This window comes from Hemicordylus capensis, chromosome 3, assembly GCF_027244095.1.
Source record: "Hemicordylus capensis ecotype Gifberg chromosome 3, rHemCap1.1.pri, whole genome shotgun sequence".
Classification (NCBI taxonomy): domain Eukaryota; kingdom Metazoa; phylum Chordata; class Lepidosauria; order Squamata; family Cordylidae; genus Hemicordylus; species Hemicordylus capensis.
The window spans coordinates 198,982,221-199,006,884 of NC_069659.1; the positions used below are offsets into that span (position 1 = coordinate 198,982,221).

General features: G+C 41.2%; 1 protein-coding gene across 2 annotated transcripts in view; it reads left to right on the plus strand.

Moving 5' to 3' along the window:
* ADK (adenosine kinase) overlaps positions 1-24,664 on the plus strand; it is a 410,809-nt gene that overhangs the window by 26,415 nt on the left and 359,730 nt on the right. For both annotated transcript variants that reach the window (XM_053311472.1, XM_053311473.1), the window contains exon 3: positions 12,633-12,686. In XM_053311472.1, the coding sequence (XP_053167447.1) occupies positions 12,633-12,686 (54 nt within the window). The remainder of the gene's footprint in view (positions 1-12,632; positions 12,687-24,664) is intronic.

Consider the following 24,664-nt stretch of genomic DNA (forward strand, 5'->3'; position numbering starts at 1 on the left):
AAAAAAATTGCTACTCAGTTGAACGGATCTTCTGCCTTGAAATTGATCAAATAGCTTTATTTTTAACTTCCCCAGTTTCTTCTCTGGGCAAAGTTCCCATGTCTAACTACCTTACATTTGATGCCTTGAAAGGAAATAACTTGGATGTTATATTGATGTCACTGCAGCATGTTTAATGGACAGAGGAGCATTCATACTGTTATATAACCTTCAATATCCCTGGTCTAAAGTCCTGCTGATTTCCAAACTGGAGCAAGTGAGCTTGTTCAAAATGTGACCTCATGGAAATCTTGGTCTCTCATTTGCCACCTCGACCCCCCCCCCCCCAAAAAAAAAATAATTCCCAGATTTCTGTTTGGTTGAAAGAGGGTGGCAATACTGGGGTAGCTGCTAAGAGGGTGGCTGCTGTTTCTTCAGTATTATAATTGCTGAACTTTATACTCACAACAGAAGGCCTACCCAAATAGTTTAGGGGTAGATGAACTGCCTTTTATTCGAGCCTCTAAGGATATGAAATCTAACCATGCAGGCTTGTGTCTAAGTCACATGGTTTTTAGAGTCAATTTCACTATACTGAATGGCTCAGTCCCCAAAGATCATCCTGCTGAGTTCACTTATTTGGCAGGTTCTAAGATGAGCCTTATTGACTATTTCATTTCCTCAAGAAATCTTCTCCCCTATGTGGAGAGTTTGGAGGTCACCCCTAGATTTAATAGTGACCATTTACCTATTTTTCTTTGTCTCAAGTCCCCCTTCCTTCACCCACACTTAAAATCTTTGTACCCATTTCCTGTTGAGGGTGGGGATGCAATGCGCAGAAAAAGATGGTCAACTCAGTTGGATCAAATGTTTAAAGATATGTTGGCTTCTGACCATTTGAGGAATATACGTGAATCTGTTCTTAGTAACGACTCACCAACTACCCTTTTGACATCTTATAACGCCCTAGTTCTTGAATGTCAACAGCTGTTATGTAGTAATACTTGTAAGCTTTCTCAGCACCGTCAAAGGGGTTCCCAAGCTTGGTTCGATGGAGAATGTGTTGGTGCCAGGAAAGCTCTTCTTATTAGTTATCAGAAATTGGCCTCAAAAAAATGCTGAGCGCACTAAGTCTGTACTGCAAGAAGGAGGGTTTGGAGATAAATTTCCAGAAAACCAAAATAATGGCTTTTGCACGGAGACCTAAAATTCGCACTTGGAGGATCAAGGGTCAACTTATTGAGCAGGTATCATTCTTTAAGTACCTAGGGGTAGTTTTCCATGCTGGGGGCACTAGGAAGGCCCACGCGAACTACGTAGCCTCCAATGCCCAGAAAAGCTCACTTGCCATTCTACAGTACTTGCGATCAAAAGGTGGCTACTACTTACCAGCAGCTTTCAAGCTGTTCAAAGCAAAGTCACTGTCCCAACTACTATATGGAGCGTAGCTGGGGCTTTTTCCAAATATAACATCTCTGGAATGTGTACAATCAAAATTTTTGAGAACTGCCCTTAATATTCCAAGATCTGTTTCAAATGCTGCTGCCCGTTTGGAGACTGGCTTTATTAGGGTGGAGGCCAGTATGTGGATTATTATACTCTGTTACTGGCTCAAACTAATTTATCATCCAGTTGGCCTGGCTCCTCTAATTTTACAGGATGATTGTGGCTCCAGGTAGATCCAGTCTATTGAGGCTAAAATAGCTACTTTGGGCCTCTCTATTACAATCCTGTCAAAGCTGGGATTTGATCAGGCAAGGTTGCTGGTTAAACAACGAGTGTTTGACTCCGAACGGCAAAATGACCTAGGGAAGGTCTCCAAATTTTACATCTTAGATGAAAGAAGATATCTAGTCTCCGCAATGAATTATTTCACCTGGTTGGAATTTCCGAGGTATAGGAAAGCTTTTACCTTGGCTCGTTGCCGTTGTTTACCCTCAGCAGTTTTAGAAGGGCGCTATAGAGGGGTTCCATTTGCTGACAGACTCTGCCCTTGTGGGTTGGAACAGGTGGAAACTACTGAACACGTTCTATTCTGCCTGTTTTACAAGGATATTCGTGAATCTCTCATTACTCCTTTGCTATGTAAATTTCCCGGTCGACAGGAGCAATTTTATTGTTCCTTGTTGCTTTTGGACTCAGAGAGTTTAATTACTTCTAATGTGGCTAAATTCTGTGCTGCTGCCATAAATATACGTCACCGGATGGTTAATAAGGATACTTTACTGTTTTAAATTTTTATCATCAATATGTTTTAAATTTTGTTAATTTTTTAAACTAATTCTAATTTCAGCCTGTTTTAATTAGATACATTCAATTATATAACTGTAACTTTCTCTTCTGTTTTGGCTTGTGGCTGTAACATTAAAGAACTTGAACTTGAAGCTGAGCGAGGCTTTAAAGCAACTATTGCATGATCAATGTTAATCTGTTTTCACTCTTCAGTGAGGGCAAGAGGATTCTTATACTACATATCCATGATTCAGGCGACCTCTTAGGTACATAACTGGAAAATGTGTGCACATCTTGGACTTGCTTGACTATTTGAACTCCTGCAGTAAACAGTCATATTTCAAAGTAAGCCCCAAATTATTTATTTATTTATTTATTTATCATATTTCTACAGGTGAAACTCGGAAAATTAGAATATCGTGCAAAAGTCCATTAATTTCAGTAATGCAAATTAAAAGGTGAAACTGATATATGAGACAGACGCATTACATGCAAAGCTAGATAAGTCAAGCCTTAATTTGTTATAATTGTGATGATCATGGCGTACAGCTCATGAAAACCCCAAATCCACAATCCCAGAAAATTAGAATATTACATGGAACCAAGAAGACAAGGATTGTAGAATAGAACAATATCGGACCTCTGAAAAGTATACAGTGTACTGTGCTTGATTGGCCAGCAAACTCGCCTGACCTGACCCCATAGAGAATCTATGGGGCATTGCCAAGAGAAGGATGAGAGACATGAGACCAAACAATGCAGAAGAGCTGAAGGCCGCTAATGAAGCATCCTGGTCTTCCATAACACCTCATCAGTGCCACAGGCTGATAGCATCCATGCCACGCCACATTGAGGCAGTAATTGCTGCAAAAGGGGCCCAAACCAAGTACTGAATACATATGCATGCTTATACTTTTCAGAGGTCCGATATTGTTCTATTCTACAATCCTTGTCTTCTTGGTTCCATGTAATATTCTAATTTTCTGGGATGGTGGATTTGGGGTTTTCATGAGCTGTACGCCATGATCATCACCATTATAACAAATTAAGGCTTGACTTATCTTGCTTTGCATGTAATGTGTCTGTCTCATATATCAGTTTCACCTTTTAATTTGCATTACTGAAATTAATGGACTTTTGCATGATATTCTTATTTTCTGAGTTTCACCTGTATACTGCCCAAAAGGTAAGTTCTCTGGGCGGTTTACAAAACAATAAAAACAACCAATAAAAAGATTAACATATTTCAACAATTAAAATTAAAAAAGTTAAAACTATTAAAACATAATTAAAACAATATCTAATTAGAAGCCTAGATGCACAAATGCATCTTGACTGCCTTTTTAAATGTTGTAAGGGATGGGGAGGCTCTTTTTCAGCAGGAAGTGTGTTCCAAAGCCTCGGGGCAGTAATGGAGAAGGCCAGTCCTGAATTAGCCACCAGACGAGCCGGTGGCAAATGCAGACGAACCTCTCCAGATGATCTCAATGGGCGGTGTGATTCATAGCAAAGAAGACAAAATACCCAGGGCCCAAGCTGTTTAGGGCTTTATAGGTTTAACCAAAACCTTGTACTTTGCCCGAAAACCTATCGGCAGCCAGTGTAGCTCTTTTAAGATAGGAGTGATATGGTCTCTCCAAGATGACACAGAGACCAACCTGGCTGCCACATTCTGGATTAATTGCAATTTCTGGACTACGTACAAATGCAACCCCACATAGAGTGCATTGCAGTAGTCAAGTCTGGAGGTGACCAGTCTACCACAAATGTTGAATGAAGTGCTAAACCCAAGACATTTTATGTCCTTTTGGGTGACTAGGCTGTTCACTTTCTGCATTCTAGAATCCTGATCTCTGTGTTTGTTTTTTTGTGACGGGGGTGGGTGGGTGATGGCTTCTAAAGGTATATATCCCTATGGATGTTCTCTTAGACAGTTCTCTTAAAACAAAAGGCTGAATAGGTGTCCTCCCAAAAGAGACAATCTGAAGAGGGAATGAAGGCACTGATTTTCAGCAGGACTCATTTGATTGAATCTAAAGGAGGTAGGGTGCTCTTGTTTTTTAGCATATTGAAGTGTCCGCTCTTTAGAAGGGGGAAACTGCATTCCAATCTCAGTACTCCAAATCTTTGTCTATTCTCGTACTCTGTGCATGCTCCAGGGCTATGACTTGGGGTGGTACCTCTTAGTCCTTTTTTTGATTACACAAATGATGTGGTGGCACTTAAGAAAAACTTGGGCAGAGGCTTTCTTGTTAATATGATCATTAGACAGCCAAGGTTTAGTCGGGTGCACAGGGGTAATATTGGGGCAGGTGGGCATGGCAACACCATGGCTGATGGTAGAAGCCAAAGTGTACTGTCCTTCAGGTCTGCAGTCTTCATGCAACTCTAATGCAAGATGCTTGGTTGTAAATATTTTGTCTCTTGCCTTGAGTCCATAGCCTTATGGTTATGTTAGTTTTAAACTTAAGATTCAATACTGTATTGCTTTTAATTTCACTGTGATGAGGCCTCATTGAAAGTAATACATGCTCTATAGTTCACCATAGTGCAGTGATTAACAAGCTCTAAGCTTTTGTTGCTTTCTCAATCCATTTTTAATCATTTAAACCTATTATTCTGACGTTAAGTTCAAAAGCCCTTTAAATCTCCTACCATATTAATTGCAGCTTAAAGTCTTGTCCAAATGCACTATCAAGGTGAGTACTAAATGAAATACAGGAGGACCAATATCCACAGGGGTTCCATTCCATGGTTGTACCACGGATACAGAAACTGCAAATATAGAGGAATTGAGTCAACGGGGAATTGGGGGTTAGGTTCCTGGTTGCTGGAGAAATGAGGAAAAATGCCAATTTTTTTGGGGGGGGACATGGGGGAATCTCCTTCCCATGTTTTGCTGCTCCTCCATGTCTTGATGTGCCCCTAGAATGCTTAAAAACTGCTGTCTGGGTTTAAAATAAAAAATAAAATGAGAGCTACGAGAAAACAAAATGGTGGCCGGAAATTACCTCCACGGGCATTTCCAGCCATTTCTGATCCATGGATATGCGAGGTCGATGTGTTCCCTCCCCGCATATGCTGCAGTTGGGTGCCTTTCCCCCAACTGTGGGTATGCAAACCTGTGGATATCGAATCCACGTATAACGAGGTTTTCCTGTAGTCAGTTTTGGGAGCTCAATTATTTAGGGAGGATGATGGATCATAAACTAAGAGTGTATGAAACAGTGCTACTAGCGCAGAGAGAGGAGTATCTCTTGGGAAATGGGGTGTGGCAAGTGCCATGCAAGGTATGATTTTAATCAGTTCTTAGGTAGTTTTTTGTGGAGCAACATCATCTGAAACAGTAACTCATTGGCTGCAAAACATTGATACTAATACCTGAGGTATCCTTTTGTGCTAGGTTTGTGTCCTATTTTGATCTGCAGTGCAATTGCATTCCTTCCCTTTAAAGATTGGTGCTTGGGCATATATGAGCACTTTATTTTGTGATCTGCTAAGGGCAAGATATGCAGGTGATATGGAGATGCTTCAAAAAAATGACATCTTGTGCCAAATTCTTGTCCAGGGTGAGAAGACAACATGGGACAACTGAACCTACAGGCTGCAGAGGGCAAATGGGGTGCTGAATTTCCCCTCATTTTTACTGTTTCATGTCACATGTATTTCTGCCCTGTGCTATCTATCATTGCTTTCATTGTTGCAAGCCAGGGTGAATAAAAACCCAGTGCTTAAAGAACTCTATTTTGATGATGATGATGATGATTTTTAATTTACATTATTTTTCTGCAGCGTTTTGTTAAATGAATCTATATATGTTAAAGCTCAAAGATATCATAAATACAGATTATAACTTGCTTGTTAGTATATGGAGATGAAAGAGCAGAACTCATCAGCACATATTCTCTCTCTGCATTTAAGAGTGTGTGTGTGTGTGTACACACACACGTGCACTTGTGTAGACAGAGATGGTCAGGCCCTAACCTCTGTCTAAAAGCCCAAGGACAAATAAAGTAATGAATAGAGAGAGTATTGTTTGGAGAGGTCTGGGCAAGGAGGAGGTGCTTGGAGGTAAATGCAAGGAGGGAAAGAGTAGAAAGTGAAGAAGAAGCAAAACTGCTTCCATAGCAACTTCACACAGAAATGGCCATGCAGCATCATTGTACTGGCCCAGTTTATGTAGAGATAACCTTTAATAAATCTGTGCTATTTCTCCATTTTAAAATTAAACTTTTGCTGCTACTTGTGTTAAACCAGTTAAGGTTTTAAAAAGCTCTTCAAGGAAGACCAGTTCATAAACACATGTGCTGTCTTTGATCTTTTGTGGCAGATCACAAGATGTCTTTCCAATATGCAGATCTTTTGTTTACCAAGGGATGAGCTTAACATGCTCTATATTTCCTCTAATGGTACTATACATCTAAGCCATTGCCTCCATTACAAGCCTGATCTTCAAAATACTAACTTCAGTCAAGGCTCATTAGCTTCCAAAGTGTCTCAAGTGCTTGGAAATGAAACTGAAGAGCCAGAATTTTCCTTTTGAGCAAATTGCAGGCAAGCAGCTGTAGCCAATGTCCAGCCTGGAATCTCAGTATTCATAGCAATAATGGGTTATCTGAAATGGGGATGATGAGTATGTTATGGCTTGTTTAGTGTAAGTAGTTAAGTTGAGGGAGTGCCTAGTATAGCAAAGCAGATGTATGGATTGGTTCAAAAAGAGTTTTCCTGAAAACGTGTAATGGGATTAAGTAAACAAACAAAATCTGGTTGGTATGTGTTAACAATCCAGTATGGTCTTGTGGGTAATCCTCTAGACAGGGTTGGTTTAAAATCTTGCTAAACTACAAATGATGTCCTATTTGAACTTTGGATAGGCTAATCAAAACAGCCTATTTAATGGGTGTGGGAGGTAGAAGTTGAGCTGGATAAATAGCAGCATTGACTGGTATGTATGTATTATGGTATGCAACTACCATAACTCAAATGGCTAGCCGGCCAAGAAGATTTATCCATATATTGTGTTTGAGCATACATAAAACTTATTGCTTATTTGGAATTGTACTGCTATGCATTTGTCTGCAGAGAGTTATGTTAGGTCCTGAACTAGCTGTTTGACTTGTTTAGCATATTTAGATACTGCATGTAACTAGGTTTCAAGCTGGTTTACAACTGATTAAAATACCAAAACAATTAAAATCAATGTTAAAACAAATAATTACAATTTAAAATCAGATTATTAAAATGGGCTAAAAGCCTAACTAAACAGCTGTTGGAGATGGTGCAGCTCTAACTTTAACTGGACTAACTGGGCTCAGTGGTAAGTAGGTTTGCCAGGTCCAGATGGTGAAAAAAGTTGATATCATCACCAAAAAAGTAGAAATAGAAGACACTCTTCACCCCAAAGGTCTCCACGTTGTATAAAAATTTCATGTTTATAGGTATCATACCTGTATATGCATTTTTGATGAAAACTGGATAATTTGAGAATAAATACAGCTCACCACTGTGAAGCTGATGACCAGATGAGCTATATGTCTGCTCAGTTGTCGAGATGGAGTCTTCTCAAGGCTCCTGTTTCTTAACCATAAATTCATCTACTGGTTAGGTTTACCATGCACACAGTCCTCTGACCTCCGCCACAGGCCACCCAGCCTGCTCTCCCCAGCCAAACTAGCAACTTGACCTCTTGGTTCGAAATGGGGCAGCCACCTAGCTACTGAGCCAGCCTCTTTGCATGCTGGTGCAGTGTTGTGTGCATGGTTTCCCACTCATTTGCTGCTCTCTACGACGACAAGCTTTGCAACAGAACCTTTAACGGTGGTTTTCAAAGAAAAATAAATAAGATGCTCTGCTATCTCCAGAGGACTCACAATCTAGAAAAGAAATGCAAGGCAACACCAGCATCAGCCTTTGAAGGAATGCTCTGATGCGGTTGGATAGGGCCAGTTGCCCATGATAAATAGAAGAGATACACCCCCTTAAAAGGTGCCTTTTTACCCTGGCAGCAGGGTTAACTGCTAACTGAGTAAAGTGTCACTGCCACCACACCACCACAAGAAGAAAGCAAGCTGCACCTGCCTGGCCCACCTATGCTTTTGCATCACGTGGCTCTGCAACCTGCCACTGAAGCAGAACCTCGCCTCTGCTTCCCCATTGGATGGATGGTCAATAGGATGCTGGCAGGGAAAGGAGACCAAGGAAGAGAAGCTGCTCGTGAGAGCAAAGTGTTCTGAGTGAACAAAATGTTTCAGCAGCTCCCCAGAATTTCAGATACCATAACACAACACCACACCCCCAGCACAGTACCTCCAGTGACTGCTGCTGGTATCTATATTATGTTTCTTTTTAGATTGCGAGCCCTTCAGGGACAGGGAGCCATCTTATTTGTTATTTCTCTGTGTAAACCACCCTGAGCCATTTTTGGGTGGTATAGAAATCGAATGAATGAATGAACACATGCAAAAAAGAGGTTCAGTCTACAGAACCTCTCTTCCTACTAATGCAAAAAAGTCATTTGATCCCCCAAATAGATGCATGTCCTCTATAAAAGTCCTTAGTTGGCAACCTTACTGTTGAGTCACATACCAGATGAGCCAGTAGCAATTGTGAAGAAACCTCCTCTGACGAACTTGGGTGGTGGGGGGGCGGTTCATGACAAAGAAGGTGTTTTCTTAAACACCTTGGGCCCAAGCTATTGAAGTGTTTGTAGATAATAACCTGCATTTTGTATTTTACCCAGAAACATGTCTATAGTATCTAGTTGTGTAGTGGTTTTTTTAAACAGGAGTAATATTGTCACTTTGGGTTACCCTGAATACCAACTTGACTGCTGCATTTTACCCCAAGGATAGTTTCTGGACTACCTATAATGGTAGCCCAACACATTGCAATTTAAGAAAGTCTGTTCTAAGTACTGGGCCTTCAATCTAGTTGTAATTTTTTCCTGCAAGCTCTGCACTCATTTAGTGTGTGCTGCTGACTTTGTATCCTTCACCAGTGCTGTAGTGTTGTAAAGGCAGTGCTTTCATACAATTGCAGAAAGTGTAAAATCTTCAACACAACTGAAAAATATAATGCACGATGTCCCCTTCCAACTGCGGCGTTTACACTGATGTGGCATATCTGCCTAAAATTACAGTATTTAAAAATGGCCCTCTTGATTTTCCAAGCAAAAGTGGCCCTAAGAAAAAATAATTAGAACAAAACTTTTCATGCAGATCAAACTGTGAATAAACCATTAAATTGACAAACATAATAAATGTTACAATCGGGAGCAGATCAATGAAGAGAGTTAAATAGCACCATTTAAGCAGCAGAGCACACACAACCAACATCAGCCAATACCAGAGGCACTTCTCTAAATAGCCAAGGCTGTATCTGGCACCTAAAAGCATTTGGCCAGCACAAAAATATGTAATGCTGCAATACAAGTAGCACAAGCCTTTAACTTTTTCCTTGTTTACTTCTGTTCTTGACTGGTGGAAAAGAACTAAAGTCTGTACTAACATTTTTTTTTTTTTAAGCATGTAATGGAAGAGATGGTGTGTTCTTCTCAAAATATTAAAGGTTTTGATAAATAGTCAAACTAAAACAAACAGCTTTGCAAAACAGTTTCACATGCTAGTGTTTGCTTTTGTCTTCAGCTGTTGTCAAGAAATTGCATGGGCTCTATACAGGGTAGGTTGAGAAGCATGGATCCATGACATGGGAGTCTTGTGAGAGAGGTAAAAAAGCCCTACAATAGATGCTGGGGTACAGTGGAACCCAGTGGACTAAATCTGGACTGTCTAGATTGGATTTAATCTCTCTTGAGGAGTTACTACAGTAAGCCTGATGCTTGAAGGGATATCCTTGACAGTGAAGGATTTTGCCTACCTGAGAATCTCAACAGTTCCAGAAGATTTGGTGATGGTGATGGTGTATTTGTGCTTGGCTGTGTTTAATGAAGAATTGGTTGAAAGCATATAGAGTTCCCTCTAATTTTTTTTCATCAGTGAGCAGAATGAGTTTTGTTCTGGGCGGCAGTATCAAGGCAGTGTGTGCACACTTGCATGTGGGGCCATCGAGCTCAGTATTGACCACACAGACTGGCAGCGGCTTCTTCAAGATTACAGGCAGGAATATCTCCCAGTCAGCATTACCTTGGCACTTTCCAGATTACACCCTACAACCGTGTCACTATTATCTGCTAAATGTGCTTCCTTACTTCCTGTGTTGTGACACCGCAGTCCCTGCGCTGACAGCAAGGTGCCATTCACATTTCCGATGCCTTCTTTCGGACATTATCTTTGTGTTGTAGTGCTTGCATATGTGTTGCAAAAAAGTAGCTGTATTTTCCGTTTGTAGAAGTTTGAGATTTTGGGGGTCATTTTCAATATGATCCTGCCAAGCTGAAGCATTTTACTGCTGTTGTAGTGTGTAATCTGGAAAGCACCCTGGAGATGTCAGGGAGGGAATCTGGGACCTTCCACATGCCAAGTAGGGGCTGAGATCCTGCTTAGCAAAGGGGACAACTCCTGCTTGCTTGCTACCACAAGGTCATTTCTCCTCTGGTCTTGTGGTAGACCAGAGAAGCACTACTGATTGAGGGTGTCTTAAACATGCTAGGGAAGCACTTAAAACTATGACAAAAATAATAGATGAACAACCTATTTTATCCAAACACTAGTCTGAAAATATCGGGGGTGGGGGTGGGGAATCTCCTCAAGTATACAAAAAAGTTAGTTTATATACATATATTACCCAGTATACAATCTGGACATCACACATACTACTTCCCCCTTCTGTCCCCCATTGATCTATTAAAACAGTGATTATAGCACCCAATGTAACCTCATAGTTAAAGTTTCTAAAAATGCAAATTGCAAATAATTAAATCTATGCATACAATAATCAAAACCAGATTAAAACAGAAGAGTATTTGTTTCCAAATTTCTGAAGTTGTGATAACATTTTCTATCATTCATAATAAAAATGTGAGTCATTGTTTATCTTTATTTAGAAGAGAGTGAAACACCAGGGTGTTTCAGAATGGATTCTGGCATATGTTTTATTGAAAAGCTACAAATATATCTGTGCAACTGATCAATCAATACCCTTCTCATATTTCCAGGTGGGTGGGGGCAGAGGAAGCAACTTGAAGGGATAACTTTGCACAGAAAGACCTATCTTTCCTAATTACCAATTCTCCCGCTCTGGCTAATTCTCACTCAGGCCAATTCTCCTTCTTCTCTCGTGTAAGCGGGAGAACTAAACAGATTATCCCACTTGGGCGCGCATGTGTCCTAATACCATTATCAAGGTGTACATGTGCTTGTTGTCATTTTCAGTAGGGTGACGTGTTTACATACAACCCCTCCCCGATCAGTGCTGCCATCACCACCCTACACTTTCCATTATAACTTTCCCAGTTTCCTGCAGCCTTCTTCAGAGGTGCCGTCGGTTTCTACAGCTAGAGCAGTCTGCTCCCCTCAGGTCCTAGCAGCGGCTCATCCCTTACCTGAGACTTCACATGTTACTGTAATTGTAAGGGAAGTAGCTGCCCAGCTTGCTGCAGCAAAAGCCAATGCAGTGGGGGAAAAGGTGGCAATGATGGAAGAAGCTGCATCTGTTACTTTTTGCTGTCAGAAGCAAACTTCTCCTTTTCCTAACTCGGGTGCTTGCAGAAGGGAACAGCAGCTTGTGTGATAATATTTCAATCACTGGCTGTCGAGTGGGAAACACTTGGGGTGTGTGAGGGACTGCATATATTTTAGCCCAGGCAGAAATGTTGGGGGAGGGGGCATTGGGCAGCCATTTGGCCTCCCTTCGTCAGCCCACAGGGAGCCTCCTGATTGGCCACGCTGGAGTTGCAGACCTTCCACAGCTGCCTACGTGGGGTGATTAAAGGAGCTGCTAGAGTGAAGGAGGTGGCTGTTACGCTGGTTGGGGAGGTGGGAATATATGCACTCGTCCTTACATCCTGCAGCACAGCTTGGTGTCAGATGTTACTTGTGTAGTCCAATTCTCACTCCTCTCTCCTGCAAGTGAGAGCTAGATCTCTCCTAAGGACTACCAATTATCCCACTTTGGCCAGTCCTCGCTCTTCTCTCGTGCAAGTGAGAGAACCAAAGAGATTATCCCGCTCTGACCCGACGACGCACCCTCCAGTAGGGGGAAGGGAAAAGGCGGCACTTAAAGCACCCATCGCAGTGCAGGATGAGACTGTGTGGCTACAATAATTAGTTGAGGGAGAATTAGTGGAGGGCTAGATTCTCTCTGTGTGTGTGTTCAGACACTTACCTTAGAGGGAGTAGTGTACTTTACTCCAACATGTAAAGATGATGGAGCTGGAATCTAGACTAAAATTGAAAATGAAATTGTGTGAATCCCTGATTTGGGTAACACTTCTGTCTTTCTTCTCCCCACTTTTAATTTTTTAGATATGGGCTGAAGCCAAATGACCAGATCTTGGCAGAGGAGAAACATAAAGAACTGTAAGTTATTAACTCTGTTCTATTTTTTGCAAGTATTTGCTTCTACTTGTTCTGAATTGAATTAAAAAAAAAACACTATTCCATGATGATACTCCATTATTATTATTATTATTATTATTATTATTATTATTATTATTATTAGGTCTGCTGCACTTTCAGAACCAGCTTGTGTGTCTGTGTTCTTGGTGAATGTTTATATCCACAAGTTGATGATTTTGGACCAAGGACACTACTACGTGTGGCGAACAAAAATATATTTCAGATAATGGTGTCTTCCAGCAAAAGCATCACATGTATCAAATGACTTTTGAGGTGATTGCCTCCTACACATATGTTGCCAATTGTAGAGTAAGTCAGCAATCATATTCCAAAACAGTGCTTCAAAATAGCAAGCACAGTTTTAAGGTCTGTGTTGCTGCTGCTTTCTGGATTCACTAGTTTGTTATTGCTGCAGATCTGCAAACATGTATTGTTATAACTGAATTGTAACTTCAGAGGAATCCTTCTGATCTTAATGTTTTTTCTTCAGCAAAGTCTGATAGGGTGTACAGAGTTACTTTTGTTCATGTAATTAAAATAATGCTCAGTTCAGACATCCAGTCCATGGTCTGCACTAGCTATGGTTTAGAGTTGCTTGCCTAATAAATTGTCTTGTCCCGAGTTTCATAAAGTTATTCCTAACTCTATGATGCAGCAACTTCTGGAAGTGGAGTGATGGCTGTGACTATGGTTGGTCACTTGAGGCATTTAATGCAAACTAGCATCTGCACCTCTAGTTCTCCACCCCTGCCACCCCCCCTCTGCCATCCCCCATCACTGTCTTCTTCCGCCTCTGCTCCCCTTTGCCCACCCGCTGGCTGTCGCCACCATTTTCTTCCCGGCTGGCCAGTCAGCCGGCCGCTGCTGCTCACTGCAGTTTTGTTTCCCTGCCGGCCAGCTGCGCTGCCATTTTCTTCCATCCTGCCCGTCCCTGTTGCTATGCAGCAACTGCTTGAACTCTCGCGAGAGCTGCCACACATGGGATTAGCAACAGGTATGCCTAAGAGAAATATATATAAAGAAGACGATAATCATTCAAATCATGTTTGCTAACTCTGATTTGCCAGCTGGTTGCAAACCATGGTTATTACACCAAACCATAGCTAAATTACCAACTAGAAATGGTAATGTCCAAACAGTGTATTGAAAGCTTAGGATACAATTTTAGCATTGCATGGATAACTTTCTCTTCTTTTTTAAGAAAAAAATTAAATACCCATTTTGAGAGAACGTTGCTTCGAACTTGTATTCTGCTTTCCCGTCTAAAAGATGGAGCCTAAAAGAATATTTCAGTGGTAAAAACCTTGTGTGTAAACATCCCTTGTGTATAGATAAATATGATTGATCTTTATCCTTCACCCCAATTTCTGAGAACAAAATGTTAAGTTTGTATGTAACTGCTGAAGATGTAAAGCATAAATCAATTGCTCTGCTAATGTGTATTCATAGTTTTTGAAACTGCTCACTCGCTGTTGGTGATTCACTTCTAGTTTTGCTTATGCTTGTTGCTATTTTAATGTTGGTTTTTGGTGGTTGTGATTGAAACTTTCTACAGTTAACCAACTTGGTTTACTAGATGGTACACGTGGGTTGGGGGTTGCTAAATGTGTATCTCCTGTTTCAATGGAATAAATGTGTCTTCCAGGATGGGACAGACTTTAGAAACAAAACAAAAAACCACAACCCCACCCAAAAAAACCTGTTTGTGGCTGCATGCATCTTAAATGGCACATGTTAAGGGGAAAAACTGGTAAAAGGGGAAAAATAAGCCTGCTGTTTATGTTGGAGTGTGAAGGATGTCCTGTGACTGTCTGGAAGAAAAGCCACAAAGTCTTATAACTCAGACATGGTCTTTTGTGGGAGGGACAGTCTATGACTGCCTCCTTGAATACTTTACCATGATTGTTTGCAAGGATGCCTTGTTTAGGACAGCCTTTTAAAAACTATTTTTCACTAACAGTTCTTTTTTGTGCCTTCTCTATTGGCTTTTACTTGTATCTGCTATTTTAGAAGAGCTTGTATTTTTGTAATGCTTCATTTGAGCCAATAATGTGTAATGGAAATCTTTGTACTTCCATTAAGACGTACAGTCCTGTACTAATAGAATGATACATCTTTGCATAAAATCAAATTCAGAAAGCTACATTAAATCACGATTGTATCTCTTCCTAGGAATAGAAAGTGAATTTGGGATTTGCTTGTTTTAACAACTCTGGATATACACAACCTGCTGTATATAACAAGTTCAATCCCAGCTGAAAGAAGATAATTTCTTCCACCTGCAATTTATATTTTGCACCACATGCAAAGTATTGTGCATGAATGTGTGCAACACTTGTGCTTTAGAAAGTAAACAAATCTACCATTTTAATTAAAGTGTTCCTTTATGCAAATTTGACTTTTTGTTTCTGGAAACAAATAAGCACTGCTGTTGTCTTGCAGACTATAAATTGGTTTGAATGTGCAGTATCTGATACCCTCTTTGTTTGCACTGCTTTTAAAATGTTTAAGCACCTGTAGCCATTTTGCTGAAGGACTAAGGGGTTAAGTACACATTGGATGCAAACATGCACACTTGACCCCTTGTGTGTGCACACTTGACCCCTTGACCTTGGATGCAAACATGCACACTTGTAGAACACCAATTGTTCTTTTATTGGGGGGAGGGGCTTCCTGAGGAGGAGACATACTCTTGAAGTGGTTCTTCCTGCTTTATAGGGTTTCAAACTCATATAGTTGCCCCCTAAAACACACTCTAATGGCATCAGATAAACATTTTAAGACCACCTCCACTGACCATTAAATATAAAATCTAGACAGTGTCTGTTTTTTTCATGTACATCTTTAGTAACTGCAAGGCAAGCAGAAGTTCAGCAGGTGAAGCTTTTCCCAATGTAGAGCTGATCCTGCTGCCTCAGGTTAAACTACACACTGTGGTGACTTACAAATTCATGAACCTGCTCCTGCTTCCGCCTCTTAAAAAGCAAATCCTTTCAAAATGAAAATCATAGCTTTATTTATAGGTTTCTTTTACAAAAGAAGAATCCTACTTTAAGACTACTTCTTTTAAAAGCACATTTCAGATGTTTAGAGTGTTTTACATTATGTTAGCTAATTCTTATAACAGTCCACTGTTTTGTCCTTGTATTGTGAGGGGACGATCTGTGACCTGAGATTTGCATGAGATCTGATAACAAGGTTACCTAAGGCTGCAGTGCATGCTCAAGGCAGAAGCATACCTCAAGTCAGCTACTCCTCCTTTTACACTATGCTACACAAGCTCCATAAAGGCCTACAATCACTTCAGCATACTTAAAAGTAGACAAAGATTCATTTGAAATGTCGATTACATAGTAAAATATGTCACTCTAGCACACGTGTTGCTTCACATAGACTTTCACCAAAATGGGGAGTGCAAGCTGTGTTCATACATTTTGAAAAGCACTCTAGATAGTGTCCAAAATTATTCTCATTCAGGATCAAACACTCCTGTCCCATGCAGAGTGCTACTGTGAATGCTACCTCCTTTTTTTTTTGTTAAATGACAGTATTTTGTGTTGTGTTTGTCTATATATATTCAAGATTACATAGTCACCAGCCTGGATGGAGCACTGCAAGATTTTCCTGGCTGTCTTCTCTGCCTAGAAGGAATAGTGCTGCTCGCGACAGGCCAATGACAGAGTGCATTCTGCCTTAAGCTATCTGACAGTTTTCACTTTTAAGTGGTTTCCTTTTAAACATTTTGTGTCCCTAACAAAGCACAGTGTGTGTGATTAAGTCAGCAAACATCTTCCTTAAGTATGTCTTTCAGTTGGCTGTGGCCAGGCCATAACCAACTAGATTTAATTTTAGGAACATGCATAATTTTAGGAACACATGTACATATTAAGAAAGAGCCTAAATCTTCTGTGAACATGAATTAGCAGTGCTGGTAGACCTAGTCGCCTTTTACCTTAACAGGCTTTGGATGATGAAAGGGTCTCTGCATACTCTAACTAGTATGCTTTTTGCAGTGGAGATGAAGCATGCATAGTATATCAATATATTCTAAAATATATCGATATACTATAAAATCTTCTGAATACCCTGTGGCTTTGCAAGTTAAGAGAAGAACAGGTAAAACTGTACTTATATTTACATTTCCAGGTTAGTAGGCAAGGGGAACATTCATGCATGTATTCACTACAAACGCAGTCAGATGTGTGAGCTGTAGAATTCAGGCATCTCTCCATGCAAGAGTAATACTAGTTACTTTGTTTCAACAGTAAAGTATGAAAGGGTAAGTGTGAGCAATTTGCCCTGTTTTAATAACATAAGCATTTATTTGATGGAACTGGGAGATTTTTAAAACACTTGAAACAGATGGAACACTTTAACTTAGGATGTCATTCCTTTTACACAAAATGAGATAAATTGGACAATAGCCTTAGATGTACTTGCCCATAATGATGAGTTTATATCCGTGTGATTGTATGAACTTCTCTTACAGGTCAGCTTGGCACAGATGTGAAGTTTGTGAAATAATTGAACATTAGTATCCCATAGCCAAAGAGCTAACCAAATCACTAATGAGTGCTGTTCTAAGAACTACAACTCTGCACAGTCCACTGAAATGCATGCAATGCTGGCTAGATCTTGTATTTCAACATTGTGTCTATGTAGTCCAGGGTGGGAGACATCTCTGGTACCACGAGGAGGTGGCAGCTCTGTATTTCAAAATGAACTTGAAACCAAAACTTCTGCCTAACCCTTAAAGTTACAGGACACCATGAGGAAAATGCTGCACTCTTCTGCTAGTGTGTAGTGACATTCTCTTCCCACTCTTTTTGTGACTGAGAAATCTTGTGAGAAGATGTGACGAGACTCAATTGAGTGGATTTGTATGCAGTTAACGCAAAATGATGGTTTAATAGAACTCTGAGGGAGGACAGGGTGGCCCCTGGTCTTAAGGAGGCAATTATAAGACCACTTCTGAAAAAAGCGGCATTAGATCCCTCAGAGGTGAACAATTATAGGCCAGTCTCTAACCTTCCATAGTTAGGCAAGGTGATTGGGAGAGTGGTGGCCTCCCAGCTCAAGGCAAACTTGGTGGAGACAGATTATCTGGGCTCATTTCAAATTAGCTTTTTGGCAGGCTATGGGGAGGAAACTGCCTTGGTCAGCCTAATGGGTGAACTCCACTTGGAGTGTGCCTCTGGTCTTTATTTTTTCCTTGGTATGGGTAGGGCATCCTAACGTGACGGGTTATCAAGCTCTGCATGCTCTGAGACAGGACCAATCAAAATTCAGGTTGATCATATGTATCCAGACAGCTGTCACTCATCCCCAGTTCCAGTCCTGTCTCGCTCCACAGACAGAGCTTGAGTATCGCTGTGAGGAAAAATTTCACAGCCTTTCTTTTTTATTTTAATAGTTTTTAATTTGGGATTTCCTCTATTGAGGTCTCTCTGATTTGCAATATGGAGCCTGCTTATATGGGGGATATGTTGAAGGGTTCCCTTTCGGAGGGCCCCTTCACAGAAGCCGCAGTTGTTCCCTCAGTGGCAGGGACAGTGAGCTTGGGCCTAACGGCCATTGATAAAGGAGAGGAGGCTACCGTGAGCCAGGAGGCTTCTATTCTGCCCGCCCCGCTGCCCAAGAAATCGAAAAAGAAAACTAAACACCTAAAGGAAAAGGGCATTGTCAAAAAAGAAGAAGCATATATGATCCCCTGGCAGCACGCCGTTGAGTGATAGACTGCAGTTGAAGGCAGTTCGGGCGCAGCAACCTTCCGCTTTCCTGCCCAATTTAACTGCCGAAGGCACGGCAGCCATTTTAGCTCTCCTCTCCAAGTCTAGCCCTGCCGTTCTTTTTAAGAGCAATGGGGAAACTGGACGCATGACGCCGATCTCTGAACCCTTCCAGGGTTCTGTGTCTATTAATGACCCCCCGTGGGGTCCAATTAGCACGCCGGCCTCTGTTCTCGACCCTCCTCAGGGTCCTATTAGCGCGACAACTTCATGTACCGCCCTTGACCCTCCTCAGGTTCTGTTTAACGCGCCGACGCCACTCACGCTCTTCAACCCTCCTCAGGGTCTGTCTTCTTCTGCTGCTGCTGCTATGTCTACTGCTGCAGGTGTCTAATATGCCTCCACTCCCTGGGTTTGTCTAATATGCCTCCACTCCCTGGCGGCGAACAGCCGTCCCTGGGTGAGTTAATTTGGTTGGGGGAGTTTGTTAAGAGGCATTGTCTGGCAATATCTCGTTAAAAGCCTGGGTAAACAAATACGTCTTGACTTCCTTGTTAAAAGTTGTAAGAGATGGGGAGGCTCTTATTTCAGCAGGAAGTGTGTTCCAAAGCCTCAGGGCAGCAATGGAGAAGGCCTATCCCCGAGTAGCCACCAGACAAGCTAGTGGCAACTTGCAGACAGATCTCTCCAGATGATTCCTGGGAGAGCCAGCATGGTGTAGTGGTTAGAGTGCTGGACTAGGACCGGGGAGACCTGAGTTCAAATCCCCATTCAGCCATGAAACTAGTTGGGTGACTCTGGGCCAGTCACTTCGCTCTCAGCCTAACCTACTTCACAGGGTTGTTGTGAAAGAGAAACTCAAGTATGTAGTATACTGCTCTGGTCTCCTTGGAGGAAGAGCGGGATATAAATGTAGTATAATGATAATGATAATGATGTCTATGGGTGGTGTGGGTCATAGCAAAGAAGACGTTCTCTTAAATACCCAGGGCCCAAGCTGTTTAGGGCTCTATACATTATAACTAAAACCTTGTACTTTGCCTGGAAACCTATCGGCAGCCAGTGTAGCTCATTTAAGATAGGAGTGATATGGATTCTCTGAGATGACCCAGAGACCAATCTGGCTGCCGCATTCTGGACTAACTGCAGTTTCCAGACTATGTATGAAGGCAGTCCCACATAGAGTGCGTTGCAGTAGTCAAGTCTGGAGGTGACCAGCAGACGTACCGTATTTTATGGACTATAAGACTCACTTTTTCCCTCGAAAAATATCCGCCAAAATTCAGGAGCGTCTTATATGTTTTAACAGTTTAATATGTTAAAACTCTGAAAAACTGGGTTAAAATTAAGGTGCGTCTTATAGTCCGTAGCGTCTTATAGTCCGTAAAATACGGTACTACTATTCTGAGGTCATTTATCTCAAATGGACACAGCTGGCGTATCAGCCGAAACTGATAAAAGGCACCTCTGACCACTGGCTCAACCTGGGACATCAGGGAGAGGTTCGTCTGGAAGCACCCCCAGCCTGCGTACCTGTTCCTTCTGGAGAAGTGTGACCCCATCCAGAACTGGCAAATCTGAAATCATCTCCCGAGTTCCGACCCCACACAAGTACCTTCATTTTATCTGGATTCAGCCTCCACCTGAATCACTCATCCAGCCATCACCCATCCTCTCATCCAGCCCATCACTGCCTCCAGGCAGGCATTTAGGGAGGTTATTCCTTCTCCTGATGATGTTGACATGGAGAAAAATATTTGGGTGTCATCAGCATACTGATAACACCCTGCACCAAATCTCCTGATGATCTCTCCCAGCGGTTTCATGGATCTCTTGGCAGCTCTTAATACCATCAGCCATGATATCCTTCTGGATTGTCTGTGGTGGGGTTGAATTGTGAGGCATTGTTTTTCTAGTGGTTCTGCTCCTCTCTCTTAGGGAGATTCCAAATGGTGTTACTTGGAGATTTTTGCCTTTCCAAGTGGGAGGCTTGATATGGTGTTCCACAAGGTTCCATACAGACTTCTATGCTTTTTAACGTCCTACGCAAAATTGCTGGGGAGATCATCAGGAGATTTGGTGCAGGGTGTTGACAGTATGCTGATGACACCCAAAGCTATTTCTCCATGTTGTCTTCATCAGAGGAAAGCATAATTTCCCTGAATGCCTGCCTGGATATGGTAATATCCAGGGAAAACAAATTGAAGCTTGGTATAAGATGGAGGTGCTCATGGGGTGGGGGGTGGGGTCATTAATCAGGAGATGGGCTAGCTGCCAGTTCTGGAAGGGGTCACATTCCCCTTGAATGCTCAGGTACACAGTCACGTACAAGCAGTACGTCTTGACTTGGGCCTCGCTGGTTTCTCAGGTTGAGGCAACAGCCAGAGGTACCTTTTATCATCTTCGATGGATATTCCAGCTATGGCTACTTTTTTCAGGAGAATGATCTAAAAACAGTGGTACATATACTGGTAACCTCCAGAATTGACTACTGCAATGCACAAAGCTGCCTTTCATATGCAGTCTAGAAACTTCAGGTGGTACAAAATTCGGCAGCCAGGCTGGTCTATAGGGCAATCTGAAGAGCCCCTATAACTCCTGTTTTAAAAGCATTACAGTGGCTGCCCATATATTTCCAGGTAAAATATACAGTGCTGGTGGTAACTCATAAAGCCCTGAATGGCCTGGGCCCAGAGCATTTAAGAGGGTGCCTTCTGCTTCAGGACCCCCACCACTTATTAAGATATTGTGGAAAGAGCCACCAGTGGTTGCCACCAGCTCATCTGGTGGCAACTCTGGGTTGGACCTTTTCCATAGCCACCCCAAGACCCTGGAATGAGCTCTTTGTTGTAAGAGTCTTTAAGGAATTCTTGACACAATTGTTTTACCAAGCCTTTGATCAGCTTGTAGGCGGGTTTTACTGTTTTAACTAGTTTTATTTTTAAAAAACTTTTTCTATAAACTGCCAGTCATTTGTGTTTGGCAGCAGAGAAAAGTAATAATAAATAATACCTGAGCCTGCCCGGATACCATGATTTTGTTTGGGGCTTGTAAACTAGAATTTCTGAAACCATAGTTTGAAGCTGCCATAATTGCAAGTCGCAGTGTGTGGTGTTATGTGTGAATTCACACCCTTGGCATATTATAGTCTGGAGCATTGCTCTGCCTTAAAAGGGCTGCTGCACTGTGGAGATGGGAGTGAACTTAGGAAATGTAGTCCTGAGCAATCGAACAAATGCAGACAAGCAGTATTAAAGCATGACTTGCCTGTTTGTACATGTGGAAGTTCAAACAGTGCTGTGGATTATTAACTATAGTTAGCACAAGTCATGGTTTTGTGTTACATCAGAATCTTTCAGCAGGAGAAGATTTCTTCAACTGCTGAATCTGTAAGTGTAAACTTTACCCACGTATTTTAAGATGCTCTTATATCGGCTACTATTGCATTGTTGCCATTATAAATACTTCAAAACACATGTTGAAATGTATATTGCTGTGCCATTGCTCTGGTAAATCTTATGCACTATTCTGTTCTGGCTCATAAATACTGGAAATACAGTAAATGCCTCCCTATTCTGAATAATAGGGAGGCATTGTTGTTGAATGCATCTACTTGATCTTGTGCTTATGGTGCACTGTCAATCTGTGGGTCAGGATTCCATGCTATGCCTTGGAACAGCACCAAGAAACAAGATACATCTGAATTCCAAAGAGCCCAACTAGTGGATAGTAAATAATTAAGATTGTTTCAGTACTTAGCAAAGTGATTCTGCCATCTTGATAATTCAAACAAGGTATAAAAAGCTATTGTAGCTTTTAAAAGTTTCTTTCTGAAATTGCTTGTACTTGACAAAGCATATTTGCTACTTTGTATGTTACCACAGACATAGGCTGCCAAAAAGCACCTGTCATGGTGCTCCACATGGGATCTTAACATTTACCAAGCTCTCGCTATGCATTCATGCCTTCTCTATCTGTTCTGGCAGCCATTGGTGCTGCTATGAATGCTTACTTAAAATTAATGTTCAGCAGTCTGTGTGGAAAGTGTAATGTATAAAATAGTCCTAAAGATCAGCAGAAGGGAAGAGGGAAATGAAAGTACAATTCTGAGAACTAAACTTTAAAAGACAAAGGTAGTCTTTAAAAGACAAAGGGTCACAGAATAACTACTACTGGATGGAGGGATAGTGTTTAAAAGAGAGCTTCTTACAGTCGGACCCTGTGCAGAGTTAGACTTGTTTTTCCCCATTGAAAACAAGATGTTCTGGTAAGAACTAATCTGACTGCTTTCATTTCACTATAAGCTTAATTGATGATTAATTACCATCTTCACAAGTTAGCCCACTTCCGCCTCAAACTTTCACACATTGGCCATCTTGAATTGGAGTGGATGGCATCACAAACTGTGCCATTTAGGTGTCCCTACAACTGTACCAAATTTGGTTCAAATTGTAAGAGCAGTTCGCAAGTTAGCTCACTTACACCTCAAACATTCACACGTCCACCATCTTGCTTTGAGGTGGATGACATCACAAAGTACACCATTGAGGTGTCCCTGCAACAGTACCAAATTTGGTCCAAATTGGTCCAGGCATTGCGAAGTTGAGATGAAGACAGGATCTCATAAGTTGGTTTTCTTTAAGGAAAAGTAGGCTAAAAATGGGTTCAGTCATGCCTGACTCGGTTTGGGGTGCTAATAAACTAGTTCCATAACTTTTTTCTGATGCAATTTAATTGTGGTTCAGATAATAAATGGTAGACAAGAATGCACTGGTGGCCAGTTTTGATGTTTAAATTAAAAATATAGCTTGTCTTGTGGAAGTGATCTGAAAAGAACATTCAACAGTACTTGGTGAAATCTGGGTGGGTTGGAACTGAGGTGGACTTCTAGTGGTCAGAGTTGACATACTGTGAGTGTATTAAACTGTTTTTCTAGGAAGATCTAGAGTTTTAGTTTTCTGGTTTGTATTTTTCATAGTATTGCATTAGGTGACAATACATCTTTCTAAACTCTTGATCTGAAGCATTTGCTTTTAAACCAGTGTTTTGGAATATCAAGGAGTTTTAACAAAACATTCAGAATATAAGCAAGATGCCAACAAATCAGAATCCTTAGGCTCTTCTATCCACCTGCACATCTTTTCATGCTCCAGCAACAATTAACGTAATTAAATTTTATGCATAAGCTACACACAAAGAGGATATAAAATAGGGAAGCATACAATAACATCTGACTAAAATGAGGAGTTCCAGTTAGTCTTCAAAATATTCCAGGAGCGCAGCGTCCTATACTATTGTCAGTCTTATTGCATAATAATTATAATAATAAAGCAAAGCTTGAATCTCCAAGGGAAAATGTTTCTTTTCTATGTTAAGAATAATTCATGTGGCTTTGAAGAAAGCTCTGTGGAGCTAGGCTGCTTGTAATCCGACAATGTCATATTTTCAAGATATAGCCTGAAGTAGCACAAGGACATTAAAAGGGGCCCACAGTATGAAGAACTAAACTGACATGCTGCAAAATATCAGTCTCTAAGGCACTACCACAGAACAGTTCTAGAACACATTTTGTTAAAACTGCTGTCTTGGTTGTGCATGTCCAGCATGTGGCCAGTTCAGGATGCCTTGTTGGAAGAGGCAAGAGGAAGAGCAGCAAGTTTTTAGTGGTGTTGTTGCTGAATCTGACATACCATATAACACTACACCACGAGAGCCAGCGTGGTGTAGTGGTTAGAGTGCTGGACTAGGACCAGGGAGACCAGAGTTCAAATCCCCATTCAGCCATGATACTAGCTGGGTGATTCTGGGCCAGTCACTTCTCTCTCAGCCTAACCTACTTCACAGGGTTGTTGTGAGGAGAAACTCAAGTATGTAGTACACTGCTCTGGGCTCCTTGGAGGAAGAGTGGGATATAAATGTAAAAATAATAATTAATAAATAATAAATATAATATTTACCCAAATAGAAGACTCTGAATCTGACTCCATATTTACCCGAATAGAAGACTCCATCCTTAAAAATAGAGGTAAAATATAGCTTATGCCTATTTATCCAAATGGAATAGGAGTCTAAATTTAAGACAATCCCCCAGTTTCCAACATCAAATAACTTGGAATAAATCTATTCTTGGATTCAGGTAAATACAGTAATTTGATTCTTATAGCAAGTTTATTCTTCTGATTGGGAAATAGTGTGGCCAAGCTCTTGGTT